The following is a 26,470-nucleotide window of genomic DNA, read 5'->3' as shown; positions in this document are numbered from 1 at the left end:
CAGATCATGTGTAAGATAAGAGCAAGGTTGATGTTGAGGACGTGGTCTGTAAAATCATGCTGAAGTTGAGCCCTAAAACAAAAGGAGGGATGACTGCTGCCCCCTACTGTTCATAAGAAGAAAAAAGCAAGTTCTGGAAAAAGGGAGAAAAGGGACAGTGTAGAAGAGAGAAGTAGATTAAGAAGAAAGAGGAAAGACATGTAGTTTTCTTTCTTTCTTTCTTTCTTTCTTTCCATCTGTCTCTTTCTGTCTGACTGTCACCTCCTCTCCCCAATGAAGGAGGCATAGCTTAATTTTAATTTCTTTCTTTCTTTCTTTCTTTCTAACTCTTTTGCAGTTATATAACATACATAAATGAACTTCTCATTCACAGTGAAAGAGGTGTGGCCTCTGTGCCTGTCAATCTCACTGAAGGAGGTGTGGCTTCTGTACCTGTCACTGTGTGTCAGTCCCAGTGAAGGAGGAGTGGTCTCTGTATGTTGCAGTTCTAGTGAGAGAGGCATGGCCTGTCTGTCCTAATGAAGAAGGCGTGGCCTCTGTTTGTGTCAGTTCCAGAGATGGAGGCGTGGCCTCTGTGTAAATCCGTGCCAATGAAGGAGGAAAGGTCTCAATCCCAGTGAAAGAGGCGTGACCTGTGAATCTGTCAGTCCCAGTGAAAGAGGCGTGGCCTCTATACATATTATTCTCAATAAAGGAGGTGTGGCCTCTGGACATGTTAGTCCCAATCTTTTTTCAGTTAAAATGTAACTGTTTTCCCAAAAGTTAATCATATCACACTGAAATAGCTGTAAATCACTGAATAATTTCAGGTTTAATGTAGATTGTTGATTTTATTTTATGAATGTCATATATGCTCAGAGGGAAAGATACCAGCAATGAACAAAACGAGTTGAGTTCTCACTGTACGTCTTCTACATTCATGCTGCTAATCAAAAAACATCTCAAGACGGCTGAATGACAGTGGCCACGTGAGAGAGAGAGAGAGAGAGAAGAGAGAAGAGAGAAGGAGGAGTTTTTACCAGCAGCTTTTTATTCACAGAAGAAAATAGCACATCAAAACGACCTTGCTCTGAAAAGATACAAAAGAGAAATGAGACAACTCTTAATAACCAAGGCTCCTCAACATCTCGCCAACTAAAAAAAAAACAACAATCCTATGAATGAGAGCTTGAGAGTTATTACATTTTTTATGGCAGGATCTGTTCAGCATTCTCCAGTGTGAAAAGAAGTTTTGCTTACACGTCTTACACAACCCCCCCTCTGAAATAAAGGTCCTGGCAGCTACATTAAAGCGAGTTTGCATGAGTCATTATGTTTTCCTCACACTTCAGATGTCACCATAATGACAAGGACCCTCTCCTCCAACACCTAACCAGATGATTCATGCAAGACAGGCTACGTAAGCAATAAACAAACATATGCATTTTATCTAAAGGGATGTGAGGTATCACTGACTGAAAGAATAGCTTAAGAGTCATTAGGCAACTGAAAGTCTGAGATCCAAAATAGATCTACAGAAAGAAAAAAGAGCAACAAATGACCATGTTGTGTGTATGTCATGTGTCATTCCTGTAAAGGGTAAAAAGTGTCAATGATCTAAAGAAACTTAACACACAGGACTCGGGAGGAGAAGAAGGAAAAATAGGAGAAATTAAATGTTGCAACACCCACCGTAATTATTTATGGCAACAACAGAATCTCCTCAGCTGCTATGGTTACCTTCGCACCATGTACACAAGAGTCTTCAGGTGCTTGGCTCTAAGGCTAAATGTATCTCACTCTCTACGTCATGGAGTCACTGATCATATAAAAACTTCAAAATATAAATAACTAAAGCTGACTGAAGTCACGACACATTTTATATCAAAACGTAAACACATTTGGCAATTGGGTTCCAAATGAGGCTTTTCCTTTAGAAAATAATAATTATTTTTTTAAATTTAGGATTATTACTAATGCTTATACAGTGGTGTGATGCAGTAAGTACACCCCATCATAAGGTTTGTCTCTCTTTTTTGTATTGGACAAATTAATATTTGATGATATATTTGTAGCAATATCTTTTGCGATTCTGTACTTTATACCTCCTGGATAAAAAGCAAAGAAAATGACAATAACATCAATAACATAGGAGAAATGCACACTATGACTGTGGTGAGCATAATAAACAAATCATATCCATATATTTTAAACGTCTTTGAAGAGAAAATGTGGAAAGAGGGATTAGCTCTCAGTATATTTCACAGAGTTTCACAACAGAAAAGCCATATATCAATTAAAATCAAGTTCCTTTAAGTAGAAAATCCTGCACTGACTGTGTGGTCCGCCATATTGTTGTGACATCAGGCGTGTTTATGCCAGAGAACAACATCAGTCTTGGCCGAATTCTTGAATGGGAATTAAAAGCAAAATGACTATGGCTTTGTACTATTCCGTGTCTGAGGTTGGGTTTTTCTGAGTTCTGAGTACAATTGATTGGAGGATAAAAGGGCATTCAAATGCAGGATTGAAAAAGGAAGTTAAAGCCGTTTCAGAATTGAATTGTAGTGAATGGAGACAGTGTTGGATGAGTCATTTACAAATGGAAAACATTTCAAATAAAGGGTTCAAATCAACAGCATCTCTGGAGAAGAAGAGGTTCAAGTACTCTTATCTGGCCACAGAGAGGATATGGATCCTTTATATCTACTGAGATGAAGTATACGGACAAAGATACGTAGGAGTCTCAACAACCCTTCCTCTGCAGGCCATGAGGGTAGAAATTGAAGCACCAAAGAAGGCATGAGTCAACCATCAGAACGTGACTAAATAACTCTGCCTTGCAGTCAAGGTCAGAAAGGAAGAAGAATCTGCTCTTACAAAAAATTCTGCAATGTACCAAACAGCACTTAGGTGAAGATCACGACTATTGGTGCAGTGCGCTCGGGACAAAAGTAGAGCGGTTAAACATGACGTTTTTAAAAACCAAGACCTTTGACCAAATAACACTCGGAGCATTCATGTTATCCTGCATTTCTGCCTCACATTACAGCCATTTGCAATCAGACCACCGCAGACCAACATCCAGACGTAAACAAAAATCACAGTCTAATGAGTCAACCGTCTGTCAGAGTAGGGCTGCAGAGTCAAAAAATGAATTTCTCACCGTAGCAGAGAGTACTGTGCAGATTGTACATATCATTAGCTATTGTTAACTTAGCTAAGCACTGCAGTATGTAGATTAGCCAGCAAAAAACACAGAAGTCTCAAGTTCGACTAAAGGACGAGGAGCAGCTTGGATAAATTGCAATCTTAGTTCAAAAATGCAAATGAAGAATTTTGTTCCATTTTTATGAACTGAAAAGCAGAGGTAGACAATACCTTACCTAACTGGAAGGGAATTTAAAGGGCTTAGCATTAACTATGTAGACGGAGAGTTTGTTTGGGCATAAATGCTTAACTGTAGCTAGATATGGTCAGTATTTTAAAGTTTTTAGAATGGGTAATTAGAGTATTTTCCCTGCTTCTGACACACCTAATCGAACTACTCAGCTAATTAACAGCCCTTCTTGAGCTGAAGTGGGTGTGTTAAAGCAGGAAAAACACAAAAATGTGCAAGACAGTGGGTTCTCCATGACTGCTCGGGGAAACTGTGATCTATTGTATGCGAAACTGCCAACTAGCAGCCCACAGAGCAAAGCATAAGGTCAAAGTTGTTCCCAAATCTGCTGGAAAATCTCTGATCTGGCAACACAGGTGTAGTGGGAATTTTCAAGCAGTTTCAAGAATGGGAGAATTAGGAGGAGGGGCGAGGAGGTGTGTGCTGATGATGTATGTTGAATGGCTGTGATAGGTTTGAAAAAAAAATGCTGTTCCTGGAACACCAAAGGGATGTTGATTCCGGAAAAGTGATTTCTGGGCTCAATAACTGGGTGCAGTGATATATACAGTGATGTACACAGCACTTCCTTCCTCGAACCCTTAACACCTTTTACTGGAACGTCACCGGAACTCCTCATACTCGGTGTGTAAATGATTCTCGTCCTCATTTCTGTCCTCATCGTGACCAGTTTCATTGAGGACATTTTTAATATGCACGAGTGTGAATGCAGGGTGAAGGGCAGTACAGTACAAGTGGCACTGTGTGAAAGTGCATGTGGTGGAGATGCCGTTGTAGCTAAGAGACGGAGGATTGTAAACACAAGTGGTGGGGCAGCAGACCACATAAACCTTCTGCCTTCACAGAAGTGACCACCTCGATAATTGGGATTATGTTTGGACAACGGATTAATGATTTATACAGACCCAAACAGAGAGGAGGGCTCTGAGCTGCACGCCAGTCTCGTCATATCCTGAACACGTGGAAGAATGTTTAAGTTTCCTTGCTCGTTCTTTCATTTTCACACACACACACACACACACACACACACACACACACACACACACACACACACACACACTTCCTGTCTCTGCTTTATATTCCAGGTTACTCAAGGCTTCCTGTGCAACACTCATTCACTCCAAGTATGAGGAAAATGAGTGACGCTTTAAGCCTCCCGTCACACATTCGTCCATTCATCTATCTCTCCATTCAAGTGTGCGCTAATAACAAGCTGCTTTTTTTAAAGAGTGAATTCCTGCACTAACACGTGATTAGGTTTATTTGTTTGACATGTTTACCTGTAAGATAAAACCCAGTCCAAGCCACAAAAGATCTTTCAGATGTAGATTTCTGTAGCGGTGAGTGTGGTGAGGAAAAACTCCCCGAGACGACACCTTGAGAGGAACCAGACTCAAAAGCGAACCTCTTCTGGGTGATACTGGATAGTGGGATTAGAAATCAGCACAGTGTATTGAAATATATTGTGAATAAGAGTCCTGGGATGAGCACAAGACAGTCTTTTGATCACAGGTACATATCTACAGGTGAGATTTTTTTACTGAAGCAGGAGTGAGACTTCATTTGACATATTTTTGGGAATATTTCAGATATCTATCCAGAGTAGCAGAGGGTGAGTCACAAGTGCAGAAAGCATCAGGATGAACCAGGGAGAGGTTTTGTAAGAACAACTACAACAACAACAACAACAACAACAGTAACAGTAAATAACTCAATTTTCAGTATTCTTATTGCACTGTAAAATGCTGTAAATATACAGCATGTATTTTAGTGCAAAACATTTAGATTATTTTAAATTATTGTACAGGACTGAACTATAAACAATTAGAGCAGTGCATCAGTTTGCAGTAAAATACCACAAAATGCAATGCATAGTGGGATATCTAATGGTTTAGGTGGGAGTGAGAATTTGAAAATCTTTAAATTTTGAAAATTATTGGATTATTGCATGCATTAACTTCAGTTGGACTTGGAACCATCTAGAGAAAGGCATTCATGCTTATATGCTTAGAAATTTGAAGCACATGTAAATGATACTGATATGAAAATGAATAAATACAGAATGTTTATACTTTAGTACAGTATATTTTTTAGTATAACTTTTATAGTTAGTGTATAGTTGAGTGTATGGATAATTAAGGGTATGGAAATTCAACATATGCATATACAGCAAAATAATTTAACAAAGAAATATTAGAGAAGCATGTGAAGGCTGGACAGTGTTCGATCTCATAATTTCAGCTCGTGGCTTTGAGAAGACAGCGGATGCATGCGTAGCGGAGTGTATATAACAGAACATATGTGACTGTTATCCTCCCTCTCTCGTTGCCCCAAAATAAAACCTGTCGGAGCTTTCATTACGAAGGAGTTCGCATGAGTCAGTGTGTTTTCTTCACACTTCAAATCTCACCGTAATGACGAGGAGTACTGTGACTAGTGTCTGTCTCTTTCATTCTGAAATGATATTGTGTGCCTCCATATGTGATCTAAAGCTGTCAACAGTTCAATATGATATGAGTCACAGAGATGTTTCAGTTCGATATGATGGGATTCATTATTGTGAAAAAAGTCAATATTAAGTCTGCTATTTTTTTTTTGTTTGCGAAGAACAAAAATCTATCCTTCTAGGAATAAAGAAAAGTACACAGAAAGACAGAGCGAGTGAGTGTGTGTGTGTGTGTGTGTGTGTGTGTGAGAGAGAGAGAGAGAGAGTAGAGAAAGTGTAAATTTACAGTAACTTTACAGAAGCAGGGAATAGGTCTAGTTCAAAAATTCTCTACTACCTGAGTACTTGTTTTACAGCAAATAATCAAAATGAAATCTTATACATTTCCACAAACAAAGGCAAAGTGTAAGTGCGGACAGTGGATCTATGATGTACAGTATCTTTTGTAAGAATTGTAAATTATACAGTAAAGATTGAGAGTGAGAAAGGTGGATAAAGGAGAGGATAATTTCAGAAATTTCTGCACACCACTGTGACTTTCTGATGAAAATGACGAAAAATGTTTGTCCCTTTACAAGCACTTGAATTTTCTGGGCTAGTTTCAGGTGTTTTGAGATGTAGTTGGGCTGGAGATTTAGCTGAGAACCCTACAACAGTGTTTCTTATCAGAAAGGGTTCCAAGTAGAACCTTTCTGGAAGCTAAGAACACTAACTACCCAAAGGAATCGAAGAAAACCCTTTTAGAAAGTGTTATAAAGAGTCAAGACATGTACTGTTGCAGTGTGGAATGTTGATCTCTCACAGGAAGTCCGTCATCCAAACCTCATCTGAGAAGATGCTTTTGTTTTTCTGATCAGCAAGAGATCTAATAACCACATGTCCTCATGCGAGGTTGCCTAGAAACCTGTTACAGATTCATATTGAATCAACGTGAGACCTTTTTCGCAGATTATTAAGAGAATGGGGCAATAATCATGCACCTTGTTATTTTATATAACTAAAATATGGTGCAATGACGATCTGAAATAATTGTTCATCTCGGACTCTTTTGAGCAAAACACAAAAGAGATAGAACTTTCTAAAAACGCAAGTGGGCCACCAGGACGCCATTTCAGTTGGATGACACAAACGGAGCTCCTGTTGCGTGAGCAAATGAATACTGATGTCACTGCTGGGCCTAACCTTTGACCTTCATCAAGAACTCCATGTATTTTCCGTTCTTTGCAGTAAGGGTTACACGGCTGGATGTTGTTGTAAGGAAAAAAGAACATTGTTAATATATTGTAATGTATTCATTATAACTATTGTAGCTCAGATGAATAACGGCAGCCATGTTTCTTATAGTAGATACTTAGTCTAACTCTGATGCCAGTTATTTTAAGATGAATACAGGATGAATAGAGCACCTCCCTACGAAATAATGAATATAAAAGCTGTATTTTCATGTTAAAAAAATGCCGTGCTGTCATGTAGGAATAGTTGTACCCCTTTTCAACCACACACATTTTTTACAGCCTCCATTTTCCCAGCTCAGGATTATAGATAACCATCACTCATAGTAATATATCATATAAAACCACATAAAACCAAATTAAAGCATCAAGCAATATGTCAGGTTTGTGTTTATATCTGGACATTGAAGCCTTGGCCACTGCGTCACATTGCTTATTTATTGTCAGGAAAACAAAGCCATTGGTAAGCATTACTTTTTCAGAATAACATTACTTACATAAAGAATACACCACTTCAGGATGTGCTGTTGTAGGAAAATAATCAGTGGTGGCGTGGTGTGATGAAGTGGAGTTACTGTTACCAGCCTGAAGTTGGTTATTTCCTAATGACAGCAACAAACAAACAAACAAACAAACAAACAAATCCCCAGCAGTTTGCTAATGCTGACATTTTTGTTCATTTATTTAAGAACACACTGTGCTTTTTGTCTCAGAGAATCGCTCCAGATTAAATGATTCAAAACATGTGTAAGCGTCGATATGGTGAAGTTTTCTGTAGGGAGAAATGTGTTTATTTGACATTTATGGAAGGAGTCTCCAGTGTCAGTGCTTTGTAACAGTTAGAGCTAAAGCTGTAACTTTACCTTTAAGTTCTCTGAAGTTTCTCTGTAACATGACCAGCAGCGTGGAATAAAACACTTCAGGACGTGCTGTTATGGGAAAATAATCAACTTCGTGGTAACTGCTTCGCATCAAGACGCGACACACCACGCTGTTGTTTGATGTTATGTCTTACATAAAACAGAAAAATATACATGAAGGATAGTCATATTTCACAAACTTTGTGATTTGCTTGTTGTTTAGAACAAGAACTAGATGAACACGGATCAAATCTTGATACTTGATAAACATACTACACAGCAGAATTGTAACGAAATACTAGACTTTTAGTGTCGGGTGTTGTATAGCTAGCTCACTGATACATTCCTTTGGAATATTATTAAACAAATCCCATAAAAGCTGCAAGAACAAACCGTGAATCCGAGTAAGCCCTATACATTTACTTGCAGTGGTGCTGCTATTTAAGCTGTTTTATATCTTAGTTATTGTTTTTATACAATTTTATTCGATGGACATCACTTTGGTCAGTGTGAGCTGCTTTAAATGTGCTTTATAAATAAATCTTCCACACCTGCTGCAGGAGATTAATAACTATTTGGCGCATCTGGTAGGTTTTATTTTCCTCCTACCAAAGATGAATCGATTGAATCAGTTCCAAAGAATCGACTCGGTCAGTTGATCCGAGCTTGGCGTTATTAGACCGGATCACCATGAAGGCTGTGGTTTCTAACAGCATCATTATTAATCACTAACTGCGCTGTAACCACTAAAATGCTTTGCGTCATGGACAGTTGTCTCCAAGCGCGCTCTGTAACACTGAGTTAACCCAACCCTGTAGGTGTTCATTTCTCACACAAAGCCTGAGTTAAACACTGCAGGGGAAAATTTTTGCTCTGCAGCCAAGACGTCCTTAAGGGTCGACAGGTTCCTTTGTGTGTCATTATAAGAAGTGAGTGGAGAGGAGGGTGCGTAAAAAGCGCGCAGGATGGCGTGGTGTGGTGTGGGGTGATGTGGGGTGGTGTGTGTGTGTGTGTGGGTGTGTGTGGGTGGGTGTGTGTGTTGATGGGCGCTAGGTTCTTGTGCGATTGGTCAGATGAAGGCGGGCACTGCGATGCCAGTGGGTGAGGGGAAGGTGGGCAGCGGGCACAAGGAGGAATAAAGAGGAGAGCACAGGAGGGACGAGTCTGCAGAGGGAGGCGCACTACTCTACTCACAAACTGGTTCATTCCCTAGGATTTGCTTTAGCACTTGGAGAAAAATCAAGGGAGTGTACAAACAAGGTAATGCTCCTTATTCGGGTTTTTTTTTCCTTATTATTATTATTATTATTTTAATTTCTAATTATAGCTGAATATACTGATGCGTACTACACTCAGGCTGGCCTCTTATTATTATTATTATTATTATTATTATTATTATTATTTTAACTTTCATTTTTTCAATCAGCTATCTAATAAACTAGAAAGCAGTGCTGAATGAGGTCCAGCTACACTGTGGTAAGGATTGCGATCAGACACTGCAAGAGTTCATTCAACATTTTAATCAGCGACTTGGATTTTAGATTTTAGATTTTAGATAAAGACGCAAATCAGTTTGCAGTTTTTCGTTTATCTTCTGATCTTCACACTTGCACTCCTTATGATTAGAATGCATTATTTGCTGCATTGTAGTTCTTAAATCTTAAGATTTGGAGATGCAGCTTTGGAGATGAAACGTTTAAAGGTCTCTTTGGTTGTAAATGTTTAACATCAAGGATGCATCTTTTGCACCTTACCTGGAAATGTGAATATACTGTACCTGATTATTTTTAGAGTAAAGCTTTAAAGGTACACTAAATACACCTTTCTGTGTAAATGATATACTCTAAAGGTTGATGGTACCAACTCAGCGACAAGAAAAGGAACATCTGAGTATCATTTTCTGCCCAAGAGTCTGTAGTCTGTAATGTGCGTAATTTCACCAGTACATGCGTAAACTCATTACTGTAACATTTACGCATGCTTTGTGCATATCCAGATTTTTGTCATGTGTGTATCTTAATTCGCAAACAGTAATGAAACTTAACCTTCTGATTTTAAGAGTAAACACTGCCTGTCTCCAAATAAGTCGTCTTTGCTTTGCATTTTTTTTTTTTTTTACATTAAAGAATTATCCTGAGATCAGACCAGAATCAGAGGTCGAATCTGAGGAGCAGAAGAACTGTACCTAAGCGTGTTTCTTTCCCAAATGTCCTGCTCTTCTCTCTCTCTCTCTCTCTCTCTCTCTCAGGATCTTCAGGAGCAGTAAGATGGAGTGGTATGTGCTGGTGTTGATGCTCAGTTTGCCCTCTCTCTCCTGGGCTGATTGCTCGGAACAGTGTCTCAAATGCGCCCTGCAGATCTCCGACTCGCCTCTCAACCTGCTGGTAAGATCCTGCTGCTGCGTGAAAGAACCCACCTGTTGCTGAGCAGAGAGCTTTAAAAAGTGGCAGAGAAGAAAAAGCAGGAAGATTAGGGCTTAAGAACAAACAAAAAACCCGAGACGTGGTTGTTTTTTTAATGATTCGTGTTGATTCGTCGATTAATTGCCATGAAATTTCAGCAGCATGGACAGAGGAAACAAATGCAACAAAATCAGAGCCTTGACATGTCCTAGGGCTTTCTTTTACGACTGGAAAAGTCGGTTACAGGTCAAGGTGACGAGCTGAAATGTTTTTTTTTTTGGAAAAGAAAAAGGTACCAAACTTTGCTTGTTGCTAAGGTAGTACCCTTATCTGTTACCTTTACTATATATTTTCATATTATGGAAATATGAATATAGTGTATCTATGATTTAAAGTACAAAACTGGACCATAATTATCTTTTAGTGTATACTTTAAGGGTACACTCCATCCAAACTAAAGGTACAAAAGGTGTATGCTTAAGGGTACCACCCAAGTCACCAGGAATGGTGCGGTTTAGTACCGTTGTTTTCTGAAAATGTAGAGGAGGATGGGTTTCTCCTGGGGTTTCTTCCTCTCAGATCCATCTTAGAAAGATTTTCCACTTGCCTTATACCCTTGGCTTTTTTGCTCACTAAGGTTAAAGCAGTGATATTGTCTAGATTGGATTTGTTCTGCAAACCTATTGGAAAAAGGGAACTAAACCATACCATAGGTGGGTAGTACGCTCAAGAGTACACCTTTTGGTATGTTTTACCTGGAAAGGTGCATGTAGTATTAGTATAAAATTATTAAATGTCCAGTTGCATCATTTTTAAAAGTGCACTACACTCACTTCAGATGGAAAAAACATGCACACTAAAGGTAGGAAAGAAACACTCTTGGTAGCACCACCTCAGTGAGAAGGAAAGAGAATATTTCTGAGAGTGTTGGCTTTTCACTCACTAAAATCTAAGGGTTAAAGCACTGACATTGTCCTGGATTTGTGTTGCAACTCATTTATTATTGTAAAAAACTGCTAGAAATCTTCTATTCTGAGACAATTGTAATGCTATTAAAACAATTGGTAGTTAAAATAATTGGTCAGAAGGTGCTAATTCATTTTCTACAACAGCAGCTCTGAGCGTAGGTTATACTAATGTGCTCGTTATGACACGTTATCGTTTCTATAGTAACAGCTCATTCACAGGGACTTGTACGGCGGACGGCTAATGATAAACAGATTCAATAAGTTAAAACATATATGGTCATTAAACGTAACTATAAATGGATTAAAAAGTATGACATGTTCAGTATTAAATCAAAAATTGTAATTGTTGCTCAATTGCTGTGGTATAAGAGGAATAAAACACATCGTTTTGTGCTGTTATAGGAAAAAAATAAACTTTTGGACTGTTTTATTTCTTACGTATCTTATCCTTTCCAATGTTTCTTCCCCCCCAATCAGACCTGTACGTTAGAGTGCGAAGGGACACTTACATCCAGCAGTGAGCTGGATCGGTGTGAGAAGATTTTATGGGAACGACCCGAGGATGACCTGCAGGAGCCGACGGCGTTGAACCCAGTCAAGCGTTACGGCGGATTCATAAAAAGGATCGAGAAAAACAAAAAAAACCTGCTCACTTCGCCCTGGAGGGAGAACGCCATAGAGAAAGGGTCACTGGCAAAGAAATACGGCGACGCCATTTTAAAAGTGATCGAGAGAAACGCGCCCGAGCTGACCGAGGACGTCGAAGGGGAAGATGTTACCTCGGAGAACGAAATGGGACTTTACGACAGTTCGTTTCCTCTGAAGGAGGTGAAACGTTACGGCGGTTTCCGGCGAAAATTCGTTCCCAAAAGAAGCGAGTCTGAAGAAGAAACCGGCCAGCAGGAGCTGCAGAAAAGATACGGAGGCTTCATGAGAAGAATCCGTCCTAAATTAAATTGGGACCACCAGAAGAGATACGGCGGCTTTTTACGGCGCCATTTTAAAATTTCAGTGCGTTCTGACGAGGAGCCTTCGTCATACGACGAATTTGGTCTTTAGGGTGTTTTGTAAAAAAAAAAAAAACAGTAGCTGAACTTATACAGGCTCATGAAGTCTCATGACTTTCTGTTGTACTAGCCAAAAATCTGCTGCTAAACGTTCGGACCCCGTATCCACTGTACCACCTGCTCTCTACGGCAGGCGCGTAGTAACACGCCGCCGCCATTTTGCTGTTCGATGTAAACAAATATGATGCGTGCTGTATTTTAATGCTTGTTTTGAAATGACAATAAAGGGCGAGACCTTGATTTGCCAGACTTTGTGTCACTTAAGAGGATATTGACAAAGATCGTAACTGTAAGTTAAATAAAGAAATAAACACATTTTGTCTTCTCAGAAACGACGGAGCACGATTAAGGTGAGTTTGTGGCTCAATGTCGCCAGCTGCTGCTCAACAACAGAAGTACAACATATATAAACGCATGTATAAGAAGTATAAAAAACATTACAGACTTATTTGAGTGGATTAGCGCACTCTTGTTGTAGGGTTCTCATAAAATATTTAAGGGTTCACCCACAAAGACAGCCAAAAAAACTCCCAAGGATTCTATATTTAACAAATGTGAAATAAACACAGTCTACTCTTAACAGCAGCAAATTCTCAGATAAAAACTTTTCTTCATTGGATAGTCAAAGGTTCTTGCTTCCTAAATGGTTTTGTAATAAAAAAAAAACATTTTATTGTAGGCTTCTACATAGAACCTTTTAAGGTTCCCTTTAAGACAACCAAAGAACCCTTAAGAGATTTAGATGTAACTAATGAAAATGCAAAACAAATGAAAAATGTATAAACACAATCTACTCTCAACAGTCATAACTGATTAACACGTTCTCAGAGAAGAAGAGTTCTTCGATGGTTCTTTGGATAGTTAAGGGTTTATCACTTCCTAAATGTTTGTATATTCGCTACCATTTGTAATAGGAAAACATTTTGTTGTAGGATTCAACATAGGAGATTGTAGGTTCCCCAGACAGACAACCAAAGAACCCTTAACGGTTCTAGGTTTAACAAAATGTATGAACAGGGTCCTTCATTTTGGTCCTTCATTCATTTGCAGTAAGAGCTTTATCCTGGTCAGGGTGGTGGTGGATCCAAAGTCCATCCTGGGAACACTGGACATGAGGAGGGGATGGGACGCCAGGCCAAAACAGGACACGATGCACACACACATTCACACACAAATAAATTCTACTTACAAAATGATTAGAGTGGATTAGTACACTCTTAGAAACTGTTCTTAAAGATTCACTTGATGGTTAAGAATTCAAAGCTTCCTAAATTATAATAGGAAAAGATTTTATTGTAGGATTCGACACAGAACACTAAAGGACAACCAAAGACCCCTTAAGAGTTCTAGATTTAACCTTTTATTCTCCAAGAGTCAGGATGTTGACCATGTTATTTTCCTGGGTGCTTTCATTAACTGTAACATTTCTGACATCTTGGATTTAATGCCCTGAATGTAAAAATAGTAATCAGAATCAGAATCAGTTAGCTAATCAGGTTCTAACGAAATTCCTGTTTTGCATACCTGCAAAATTGTGTGCTGTAGATCTAATTAACCTCCACAGCGACCTTTTATTCATATTCATATTCTGAGATGTTCTTGAGGTGCCTACTGAGATGCTCATAAAGCTTCGGCACAGAAATGACACCTTGCTTCTGTGTTCTCCTGAAGAAAGGAGGTGGGAAATGATCAATAGCGGATCATAATGCTTTAAAGGGTGTGTGTCAAGAAAAGCACCAGTGTATACACACACACCCACACACACAGACACACACACGCAGAGAGATAAAAGCATGGACACACATGAATTATGCTAAAATTATGCTACTGGTCAAGTGTGAGAGAAACGTGCGTTCGGAACCCTTCCTACACGTATTATTGTTAATTATAGCTACTACGCATGCAGGAAATGCGCACGCCATTTATAGGAATTTCTACTACACAGTGACTGAGCCTGGTGATGTGTAAAGCACCTCCTAATCTTTTCTCATCCTGTGCCTTGTACATCTTCTATTTATGACTGCAGCAGATCTTCCTCTGGGCATTTAGGTGAAATAATGCTATAACTCACATCACACACACTTCATAAAGCTCTACAGCGAAATGTGGACCACTAATACATGCCACAAAAGACAGACCAGATAGTCTAGACTCACTCCTACTCTGTTTGAAAAAAAAAAAAAAAAAAAGATGTGTTTGTGCTGTCAGACATAAAAGTGCAGTTTGAACAGAAAACGTACACGCTCACCTCTGACCTCTCTCATCGACGAGCCGTTTCCATCTGCAGAATTGTCGCTCGCTGCATGTGTTTTGTTTTCCGCATCATTCTGTGTAAACTCTAGAGACTATTGTGTGTGAAAATTCCACGAGATCAGCAGTTTCTGAACCATGCCACAGTCAAAGACACTGAGATCACATTTTTTTCCCCTCATTCTGATGTTTGCACATTAACTTTAAATAAACTGCATGAATGATCAGGTGTACAGGTGTTCCTATTAAAGTGGCCAGTGAGTGTACGATCGATTTATTTGCCAAACAACAAAAATGCAACACCTTTGCTGTCAATGCCATCTTTCTTAACACCCTCATCTTAGATGTGCTGAGAGTAAAATATATTGAAAAAGAAAAGGAAATGCTTTTTGTTGCTGCTCTGTGATTTTTGATATAAACAGGAATAAAGTGGAAAACCAGTCCAGAAGTTTTAGCCAAGAGGCAAAGAGCAAACGCACGCTGCAGCCACGTCCCTGAAAATAAACACATCTAAGAACACGTCAGGTTTTCTTGAACTCCTTTTATCAGGGGAAAGCTAGGAAATAACACTGATCAGTAACACAAAATCTACAAAGCATTCACAGTAACAGTACAGCAACATATTTACACATGAATACCATAAACACTCCAAATCAACCCCAGGTTTTTTTTTCTTCTGCTCAAATAAACCAACAACGTAAAATTCAGAAATGTACCTTCAACAGAGCATTAATTAAATAAGTATGGACTTTGTGCCTGGTAGCTAGTTTTTAAGTCATTAGTGCTCTCCTCCGAGCGTGTTCATGCAGGAGCGCTGGTGAAACGGCTTTTCCCAGAGGGTTCAGAGCTCGATGGGGTCCAAGAACTTGTTTCATGACAGCGACTGCACAAGTGAGGTGGAGCGAAGAACTGAGTAACCGTACGTTCACAATAACATGCGACAAGTGGCTCATGTTGCTTGTAGTTTGTTGCTTGTTTTTTTTTTGTACCTCCAAAGATAAACGGAGATAAAGGTAAAGCTATATATAAATTGTAAAGCTAACCAGATTCAGAACCACAAATTCAATAGTGCTCTAATCATCGTGAAAATTGGTTGATTTACATGTTACATCCTAGACTTTGCACTAGCTTCATTCTCAGATTAGCAAAGCAAGCTAACTGCACAAGAGGCAATTATCTCCACTACTTCAAGCATGACTTTTCTTCATATATACATTTAATGAGAGGTCGTATATGACAGGATAAGATTAAACCATGGTTGTAAGTTTTTCTTCCATTTGTTGCAGGAACTAATTGCAGGTAGGAACTAAAGCTGTGAGTGGGGAACTGAAGAAACATCGGATCACATGCACCATAGGTTTGGTGTGAGGATTTATTCAAACCAATTGTTTGGATTTGTCGCTTTACTAAGTCGCACCTACTTTGCAAAGAATCGAGAAAATCTCAATTCGAATGTCACTGATGCTGAAATCATAACTCTGTGTTTTGCACAAACGTAGAAAGCGAACGCTCATCTTTCACGTTTCTGCGTGAACTCAGTGTAAGATTTTCTTAAAGGGAGTTCTGCACTTGTTAATGCTTTCAGTTTTTTATGACACTGAATGACTATTAGAGTGAAAAGATGTGGCGTTTTTATCCTCGCCATTTTAACCCTCGCCGTCCTGGACTGGTTGCTGTTATGTGACTAGAAAAATAAATAACTAAAGCACGGGAACAAAAATAAAAATAGTTTTAGCAATCCAACATGAGATTGAAGGAATGCAAGATTTCAGTGCATGACATGAAACGTATCAAAAAAAAGCGCGCGCACACACACACACACACACACACACACACACACACACACCTTCTAATTAGACTAAAAAACTTCTTATATTTTTTTCTTTGAAAAATCAATGGAAATTTCCATCCAGGTCTTATTGACTCTACTGCTTGTCTTTGCTTTGCTGTTCAGCGTTCCCCTCTGCTGTCTCATCTGCCTGAGCTCCCAGCGTCTCCACTGTAGTGGTACTAACAGGCACTGCCACGACGGTGCTGCCCCCTGCTGGTGCTGCCAGGTTCTGCAGCGTGGTTCCGGTTCCCAGAGTGGGCAGCGTGACCAGCTGAAATGGACTGAGCACTTTAACGATGGCGGAGCCTCCTGCTACATCCGAGCTCAGCACGGTGAGATTGGACGAATCGGGCTGCAGTTCTGCTCCTCCTGGAGATGTCAGGACAGTGTAGCTCCCTATAAAAGGTGCCTGATTAGGGGCGGAGCCTCCCACGGCTGACAGGATTTTGTCCAATGGGATGCCTGTAAGCTGGGTGATGGGCAGAGTGAACTGGGTGGGCTGAGCAGGTGGCGCCATCACCGAGGCGGGTCCGGACACGGCACGGGTGAGGCGGGGACGTTTGGGAGCTGGGGGCGTGGCTACAGGGGTCAGGTTCATGAGGACGTTGTTAAGGTGCTGGGATTTGCTCTTCAGTTCCTTGGCGCGCTTGCGGTGCTCGTCACACTGGCGCTCCAGGGCTACAGGAGCCAAACAAATTAAATATGTTCAGAAATCACATACATTCAGTGGCTAAATCGTAAATGTTGGCACCTCTGAGTCTAAACTAGCCTGGAGGATTTTGGGCCATAAGCCTCCCCCCTAAACTTAGGTGTTTTTGAAATACAAGAATTACAGCTTTGCTCTGGCTCTACTGCTTGGGGACGTCAGCCACACGTTATAACTGCAGCCTACCCAGACAGGTCGTAATAAATGAACTGAAATCACTCATCACTCACCTGCTAAGCTCTGAGTGTACTGTTCCCTGCAGCGATCCATTTCGCTCTTATGGCTGGCCAGCACTTTCTTCACCAGGTCCAGCATCCCAAAGTTCTGAACAATATTGTTGAGCAGAACTGCATCTATATAAATGAGAAACATGACTCTCGTACATTAACACACAAACGTGTAGTGATCTGAGGAGAACATGTCGGATGTCACTGTGAAGGATTTCTGGCAAAACAGCCAGTAGTTTCTACCTACATACTTCGACACCTCGACTTTAAAAGAAACCATCAATATATTTCACCAAAATGACATGGAAAGGTTTTAATTTACACTTTAATTTTGCAGGATTTCTTCTTGCAAAGACCATGTTGGGGAAAGAATCTTTTTTAAAAAAATGTGGTGGTACAAAGAGTTAGCAAGGATTTCCTCACACAGTGAATATCAAGCATGCAACAGGCAGAAATACTGTAAAATAACTATAATTCAACAATACAGTTCTCATTTAATCACTGTATCTTCTTACAAGTTTACACTTGCAATGAGAAATCCCATGGCAGTGTATGTATTTAACTATTCTAAGCCTTTATTTGAAATACTGCTTTGCAGCAATGTTTTTTTATCAGTTTTAAACCGTTTTTGTGTTGCATATATTAGAAGCACAACACACTTGAAAACAACTTTTAGCTTTTGTGACACTGTATATATCGTAACACCATAAATATAACACCACACCTGTATACAGTCACACCCCGAGACAAAATAAATGCACAATTGTGCAAGTTTCTTCTCCACCTTTCTGTTCCTACAATACTGAATATAGCCACTGACCTTTGACCTGTAGCGGAGGTTCTTGGATGCGTTCCTCCAGGCCTTTGAGGATCTCCTCGATCTCTTTCTGCAGGTCCTCCACGATGTCCTCCAGCAGTCCGGCGTCCTTCAGACCTTTCCAGAATGTCATGGTGTCCTCTGAGAACAAACAGAAACTGTGATCAGATTTTTTTTTTTTTTGGGCCAAAAAATTGTTTTTCATGTCAACTGGCTGTTTTTTTTTTAAAACCCGTTTTCACTCATTTATGCATTATTCAGTTGTGTTTCAGCTTAAGTCAGTTCAGAAGCTCAAACTAAATCTGTAGCATTTTTTTAAGCTGAAAAAAGGGACAGAATTAGTTACTCAAAGTCGCCTAAAACTTGTTTTCATGCTCATCATTTTTTTTCTATTTTGACTTCATAATGAAAATGACAGACAACAGAAAAAGTTCATTAAGCGTTCCAGATTTTATGAATATGTTCATGCCTTCGATGCCACAAGTAGAAATAACAACACATAAAATACATCCTGTCTGAACTGACATGACGGTAAAACTAAAGATGATAAAGATGATAAAGGATTTGAGTGTTTTCTTCAGTACAGAGACACTCCAAGAGGCGCTCACTCTTTTCTATTTTATTGTCTCTCATCGAAACTAAACTGAAGTTTTAAAATGCAGAACAATAAAATATAGACGACGTTTAAAAATGAAGGGTCAGAGAAGTGATGCTTTCTGTGGGTTTTTGGTACGTTACTGACTTCCTAGCCTACAGACATGTTATGGTCATGTAACCTACTAATAATGATCAGCCTAATGACAAGTCCTACAACAAGTGCTTATAACAAAGAACAAATCAATCAGTTTGTATTAAAATGCGGTATGTATAGATTTTTAAGTGTGATGAAGATGCATTAATTACACTAAAGGCACGCTCACATCTGTGATTTGTACAAAGATTGCGTATCCTTATACGATCAGAATAGTATGAGTTTCACTGTACTTCATGTGCACAATGATAAAGAACTTTACCACATGAGGAAAACTAATGATTAACTTCAGTATTTCATTCGTTATTTCCCTCACCTCCTATAGCCGTGACCCACTCAGTGCTGTCATCTGAGGTTTCCGTTGTAAACGTGGCTGTAGATCCATTTACTGTTTACATATTAAACATACACTATTAGCAATATTTCAGTGAACAATGACATTCACAGTACAAGGCAGTCGTCATAAATAATATTAATGTTAATGTTAATGCCTCACTGTATTGTTTACAGGATATATGAAACACTGTAACAGTGTGTGAGAGCAGATGCCATATCACTGAAATAGAGTGATGTATATTTACAGAACTGGAGAAGCGTGCAATTATATTTCTTGTGTGTTATATTAATTCTATAGAACTGTATAGAACAGTTAAAGGGTTTGCCATCAGCGTGACTCCTGAAACACAGATACGTGTGTAGTGGAGCGGTACCGTCAGTAGAAGACGGAGTCGGTGCAGTCTCGGTGGACGCCTGGCTGCTGAGAGACGCTCGCGTCCCCACCAGGTCAATCTTGGTGCTGCGGCACGTGTTGGAGCACAACTTCGAGTGCTGGTAGAAGTCCAGCTCACCAGAGTCCATGATCTTCCTACAGGACAGAAAATATCAACAGGTCAAAAGTCAGAGAAAAGCAAAAAAACACGAGTGCATGAGTTTCAGGATCAGAATCATCTGAGAGGACGGAGAATACACATTGCAGTACTAGCATTCTGTACCTAACTAGGATCTAGAAACTTCCTCCTTCCTCCCTCAAACTGTTCACTATTTACCATTCTTCTGAATCTGATTGGTCAGAAGGTCTTGATTCATTTTCTATACCAGCGGCTCTGACAGTAGTGCAGCTGCAAATCACAGGTTTAAACGTCATCGTTTCTATAGTAACATCTCACAGACTCGTTATTTAAGACAGAAAAACATAGAACTGTTGACATGGTGAAGTTTTCTATGAGGAGGCGAGTCTTCAGTGTCAGCGCTTTGTAACAGTCAGAGGTCTCCTACACGCGTAGCGATTTCTTTGTTACATAAAAAGCTCTCATTTTTGTCTTATTAACTTTGGGAGAAAGAAAAAGTTGAGAGTGAGAGTGAGAGTGAGGCTGGTGAGAGAATGACTATTTATATCTGCTATAAAGTGAGCACAGGAGCTAACCTGTTTCACAGACATTCCCAACATTAAATGCAACTATAAATGGACAAAAAGTATTATGTAACATTCTTTTAATAAAAAAAAAAAAAAAAAGGTCATCATTGGCAGATTGCTGTGGTATAAGAGGAGTAAAACATTTCAGGATGCTGTTATTGGAAAATAATCAACTCTGATGTAGTAACAGTAACTCGCCGTTGATTAATTTCCTATAACATCATCATGTCCTAAAGTGTTATGTTGCTTATTCATGAAATTGGTGGGTTTTTTACATTTGAATTTGCACTACACTAGTTAAAAAGTTTGTGCACCCCTGGTCATACAAGGTCTTCAATTTTACTGTTTTCTATATTATCAAATAACAAATATGGAATTGTACAGTGACTAATAAACAAACTAATCAAAACTACTTAATATTTTGAATTCGTAGCCGTATTCCTGATGCAGCTTTGCACACTCTCAGCATCTTTCTCGACCAGCTTCATGAGGGACTTTCACCTAGGAGGCTTTTCCTAAATTCATTTTAATTCAAAACTAGTGATGAAAAATGCATTTAGATTTCAAATTCATTTTATGCATGGGCTTTATTTATAAATTTACATTTGTCTTAGAAATAGACTCAGAATGTCTAAGATAATTAAATATATACATTCAATCTAGAAAGTCTAAACATTTAATTTGGTTGTGTATGTTTTATAAACATAAGCAGGTAACACGTTTGGGTTAATGTGAAAATTATCGCTTTATTAACCGTCTCTTTGCTGTTGAAGCTACATCTAAAAGCAGCGATCACATGACTGTGCTACGTTTTACACACAGTAACAGACGTTAATATCAACTCACTACGGAGATAAACGAGTCCATTTTCTCAACGCTACAGCTTTATCGTCAGAGTAACACACCTTAACATGGTCCCGTTGAGCCGTATCGCTCTCTTCCAGTCTTTCAGAGTGGATTTTCCAGCCAGGTAGACAAACTCCTTTGGACTAATCAGGTGATTGTTGAACTGGAACATAAAGCATTAGAGGTGATGAGACCAGTTTATGAGCTTCACTTTGTCCCATAGCATGATGCAAAATTGCAATTTCAAAGGTCAAGGTCAATATCCAGCACAAATCATCATGTAACTAGAAAAAAATGTCTTATTTATCCTGAGCGATCGATCAACAAAACACTAAGAGTGAACTGTTTCTTCTCTTAAAGGCTTTACAGGTCTCACAAGACAGAAAAACATTTACAGATCTCCGAAAAAATAAATAAATCCGCTATTCTCAGTGAAATAATGCATACATCAGCTCGTGCTTAGGTCAGGATTAAGTGTGAGATGGGATTTAATTCGTAACAATGAAATTCAAATGCTTTATTTCAGTCTGATATCTTCACCAATGCAAGTAATGTCTTCTATACCATTTTTATTTAAAAAAATAAAATCAATGTTATACAAAGATCTGAGGTGGGGTGTGCTAACTTTTGCAGACAGTAACCAACTTCATTGTGAAAAAGTTTTTTAACACCAGCATGGATTTGTTTTATGAATATAATCCAACAATACACGTATTAGGTACCATAACATTTATTTATTGGAACAATTAAAGAGTTTTTCATCCATATTGTGTTAAAATGTAGGTTTTAAACGTTTTGCATCATATTAACAGCAATCTTTTCCACTTTCTACAGTCTACAGTCTTGAAATTGTAGTTTAAACTTTATTCATTCTTAATTTTGAAGTTACTGAGCTTTAGACAAATTAGAACTTTAGAGCTTCAGAACAATTTCCTAAAAGGGTTTTATCGCCTTTATTCTTTTTTTAACAATAAAAATGGTATTTGTTGGAAAATTACTGCGGTCTAAGAAGAATAAATCACTTCGGGACATGCTGCTATAGGAAAATAATCAACCTCAAGGTTGTAACTCGAACCACCTCACACCACCATGTCAGAACAATATTTATAATAATAATAATAATATACTTATGTTATAACATTATACTATAAGTAGATACTATTACTAAAGTTGATTAATTTCCAATAACAGCACATCCTCAAGTGTTTTATTAACATTTTGTTAATATTATTATTATGATTATAACATTATTATGCAGGTAATAAACCACTTGAGGGTGTGCTGTTAGAGGAAAATAATCACTGATGCAGTGGTGTGACGCAGCCCAAAGGAAAGCAGCGTTATTGTTATCACTGCTGTTATAGAAAATTAATCAACACTTTCTGACCAATCAGAATCGAGAATTCAGTGTTGTGTTGATATAAAACAAGATACAAAGCCGTACTCGCTACAGCAAAAAAAAAAAAAAAAAAGCAGCTGCAGCTAATGCGAATAACTAACGGAAATCTGCTCAGCGTACATCAGCAGCGGCCGAGCGCACAATTATTCAGTGAGTGAAACTGAAACGTGTGTGAGCTTGCACTCATAAAGCCTGCTGGCACTCATAAAGCCTGCTGTATGAAACCGCTCGTGTCATTAAAGTGATGTCATGTTGTGACGTGAGCACGTGACTCATTCACCTGCACGCATTTGACGTTGATGCCGGGGCAGACGAATTTTTTCCACACCAGGTCAGCCTTGCTGTCTCCGCAGGTTATTTGGTAAAGGATGTCCGTCTCCATATCCATATTTGCTGAAAACTTATCTGTGTGGGGGAAATGACATCAGACTTATAATTACACACCACCTCCATCTACACGTCACCTACTGCAGTGAAGCGCTCTGCTTTATCCTGCAATACCACGGACGTCACAAACATCAGAAAGAACCAGAGTACACAAATCAGGTCAAATGTTTCTGAACACCACGTACACTATTTTACCATTTTTGTTTAAACATCCTCATTTTAAATACTCGAAATGTAAATATCTACCCAAGGATATGTATCAGTGAATCGAGAATTTTTTTTATTGTTAAACACAGCGAATTGAGAAATCTTAGAAACAATCCAGATCCAATCTAAATCGGAAAAAGTCAAATTCTTTATCACTGTAATGAGGCACTTATAGCACGTATTTAAATAGTACAGTGAACACCAGCGCTGTCTAGGAGTCTTTAATGTAATTGGCTTAACGGCTTTAACCTTCAACTGCGCCTGCATTTAACAAAGCACTCACCTGAGTCACAATAGGATTAGAACAGAGCTCTAGCTTTCCTTATTAAATTTCATTTTGTGTCTGTAAACAGTTTCAATGCCATTATTGTAATTATTACTATTATTATTATTTCTAGTTCAAATATGAATTAATATTTGTTTGATGCTAATGCAAAGTACAACCATTTCAAATCATGGGTTGCTCATGGAGTCCTCCTCGACAGTGTGAATCAATCTGATGGGTGGAAGATGCAGGTAATATGCATTCAATAAGAAGATAAACAAAATGCTGCATCCAAAAATGTGTTCTACACACTAAACACGACAGCACCAGATATACGGAGGCAAACCTTTAGCTGTATTACTTTCAGGTGTGAGGAGGGTCTTTGGCTGTACGACTTTCCGGGATGAGGATGTATCTGAGCTGGCGTGTGACGTGTGCATTCAAAAACTCAGATTTGAGCCTGAATGAATTACTGTTACAAGACTGTCGCTGCCACTCAGACCAGCTCAGGATCATCATGCTTTAGACCAATTCTTCATCCCAGACTCAAAATAATCTTTTTCTAATCAGATTGCACTTTTAAATATTTATTTTCTGTCATTTTATTTATTTATTTATCTATTTGTTTGTTTGTTTCACCCATTATTTCCTGAACTCTCTCCCAACCCTGCAACTATAATACGGTATAATACAACTATAATGCTTTGTAATCATGTCTTACCAAGCACTGCTTCTTTAGGCAGAGAGAGGGCAGGACTGGATTCAGACTCTAAACTCTGCTCCATATTATCCACCCTGCAAAACAAAACCCAACCCTGAGACAAGTTTCAAACAACATTATGGACTTCGCATTTGTTTTCCTTCATGGCTGAATCAGTGACTACTAAATAAGTTGCTCTTAAAATAATCAAGAATTACTGAAGCCATTCTTCAGGCCATCACATCACTATGAAAAGTTCAAAATCAGCAATAAGTCTGAAATTTCAGTATCAAAACTGTATCATTTTTTCCAAAGAACTTTGTTAGCAATATATGAAGTGACATTTTTTATGAATTATGAAGACTCTGTGCTGAAGACTATATCGAGAATCTCTGAACAGGCTAGACATATTCCAGGTCATGCTGGAAGAGTGCTGGATTGCTGAGAAACAAGCTGTGCGTCTCTCACTCAGGCTGTTGCAGGTCTGCGGTCTCCAGCATGTTCTTCATGTCCTCCACGGTGGGACTCTGAGCTGAGCTGTCCGGCGTTGTCACCACCACCACCTCCTCTACATGGACATTCTCCTCAGAGGTGGACGCCATGATGGAGAAGACCAACACGGTCTTCCTTTTAAAGGCGGCTCCTCTTACGTTCTCAGGAACGAGCTGAAAGAGACATAAAGATCAGAGCTGAAAAAAATACAAAAAGCTATTTATTCTATGTAGGTGAACCAAGCCAGAGCATTGGAGCGATTCTGGACTCTGATTGGTCAGAAGATTGTTGATTAATTTTCCATAACAGCGTTAAAAACGTGCTGCTATTTAACAAAGAAAAACATCTAATTGTTGGTAGGGTGAAGCTTTCTGTAAGGAGATGTTTATTTAAGGAGACGTGTATATGGGAGGAGTCTTCAGTGTCCTTTTTTGCCTTAAAAACCGAGAGAGAGAAAGAGAGAGAGAGAGAAAGAGAGACTATTACATGTTGTTCTTTTAAAAAAAAAAGAAAAAAAAAACTTGTAATCATTGACAAATTTGCCTTATAAACCTCAAGAGCAAGAGAGAGAGAGAGAGAGAGAGAGAGAGAGAGAAGAGAGGCTGGTAAGGGAACAATTTATCATTTCTGCTAACAAAAGTAATTATAAATGGATAAAAAGTATGAGGTGTAAGAGGAATAAAACACTTCAGGATGTGTGCTTATAGGAAAATAATCAACTCTGGGCTGCTAACAGTAACTCCTCTTCATCACACCAGCTCACTGTTGATTATTTTCCTGTAACAATAAAGTCATCAGTGACTCTTTAGTTTTTAGATGAAATTAACTTCAGGTTAAAGGAACAAACCAAAACCTTTTGTTTACACAGGTTACAAACGCTGTACATTTATAATTAGCTAAACATCTAAATACAAATATTTAAGCTTTAAATGTGAAGAATGTGTTACCCTGCAGTCTTGTAAATGTATTTATCTGATATTTGGTTTGTCTTTTTTAGACCTATGAATCTATTTTAGTGCAAAATCCATCAAAATAATAATAATAATAATAATAATTATGAGCCATTTTAGATCCAGCTCTAATCTAAACCTCTATCATGCTAACAGCTGTCTAACTCAACTAACAATACAGCAACATAATAATAATAATAATAATACACAAATGACACTGTAGGTATATAAACATTAAGGACTTTACCTTCGTCAGTTTTGTGTTTACGAAGTGAGTTAGCCGGAGGAGGACACCGCGCATGCGCAGTAATACAATGACCCCTGACGTGTACTGTGTGCTTTTGTGAGCCATGCTGCCTTCACGAGCGACTCGGATTTATAGCGTTTCCCAGTTTGGCTGCTGTAACGTTTGGGATGTATGGGAAAGTGTTTGCTTTTAAATCCACGGCGAATATTAGGTACTTGATGTATTTTGGCATTTTCCTAACATCTTGCCGTGTTGTAATGTATACATATCACAATCATTTATTACAGATGTAAGGCAGATTGGTGACTAAAGGTGGGTAAGTTGCATTTAAAAAGAATAAAGTTACTGAATTAATCTTTCCTCCGCCATGATGAAAGGCTAAAGGTCATGAGTTCATGAATAACGAGTCAGAAATGTCTTTTAAACCCAGAAAAGTCCCAATAATGTCTGATACACACACAAACACACACACACATGGACTATGAGGAAAAAAAAGAATAAAAAATAACAACAGAAAAAAGAAAGGAGAGAAAAGAGAAAGAAAGAAAAAAAACCATAGCAAGATAACAGGAATAAATACATGGAAGAAAAAAAATAATTTAAAAAGAACAAAAACAAAGAGAGAAA

General features: G+C 38.7%; 2 protein-coding genes across 3 annotated transcripts; one reads left to right on the top strand and one right to left on the bottom strand.

The window, feature by feature from the left end:
* The first annotated feature begins 9,030 nt into the window (after positions 1-9,030).
* On the top strand, positions 9,031-12,594 carry pdyn (prodynorphin). Its single transcript, XM_026921205.3, has 3 exons — positions 9,031-9,177; positions 10,166-10,301; positions 11,765-12,594. The coding sequence occupies exons 2-3, from the start codon at positions 10,185-10,187 to the stop codon at positions 12,344-12,346; spliced, it is 699 nt and encodes a 232-aa protein (XP_026777006.1). The 5' UTR covers positions 9,031-9,177; positions 10,166-10,184; the 3' UTR covers positions 12,347-12,594.
* Positions 12,595-15,130: 2,536 nt separating this feature from the next.
* gmeb2 (glucocorticoid modulatory element binding protein 2) lies at positions 15,131-26,082 on the bottom strand. 2 transcript variants are annotated; one of them, XM_026921444.3, is made up of 10 exons: positions 25,844-26,082; positions 24,623-24,819; positions 24,176-24,249; positions 22,876-23,000; positions 21,256-21,359; positions 19,647-19,801; positions 19,253-19,324; positions 18,189-18,326; positions 17,372-17,494; positions 15,131-17,113 (listed from the first exon to the last, which is right to left on the bottom strand). In XM_026921444.3, exons 1-10 carry the CDS (start codon positions 25,946-25,948, stop codon positions 16,530-16,532), a joined length of 1,677 nt encoding a protein of 558 aa, XP_026777245.3. In that variant the 5' UTR covers positions 25,949-26,082; the 3' UTR covers positions 15,131-16,529. The 2 variants fall into 2 exon arrangements, with proteins under 2 accessions (XP_026777245.3, XP_026777244.1); XM_026921443.3 differs by having other exon boundaries at positions 24,623-24,843; positions 25,844-25,940.
* Positions 26,083-26,470: the final 388 nt, after the last annotated feature.

The sequence above is a fragment of the Pangasianodon hypophthalmus genome, chromosome 16 (genome assembly GCF_027358585.1).
Source record: "Pangasianodon hypophthalmus isolate fPanHyp1 chromosome 16, fPanHyp1.pri, whole genome shotgun sequence".
Classification (NCBI taxonomy): Eukaryota; Metazoa; Chordata; class Actinopteri; order Siluriformes; family Pangasiidae; genus Pangasianodon; species Pangasianodon hypophthalmus.
This window is presented reverse-complemented; position numbering and strand designations above follow the sequence as displayed.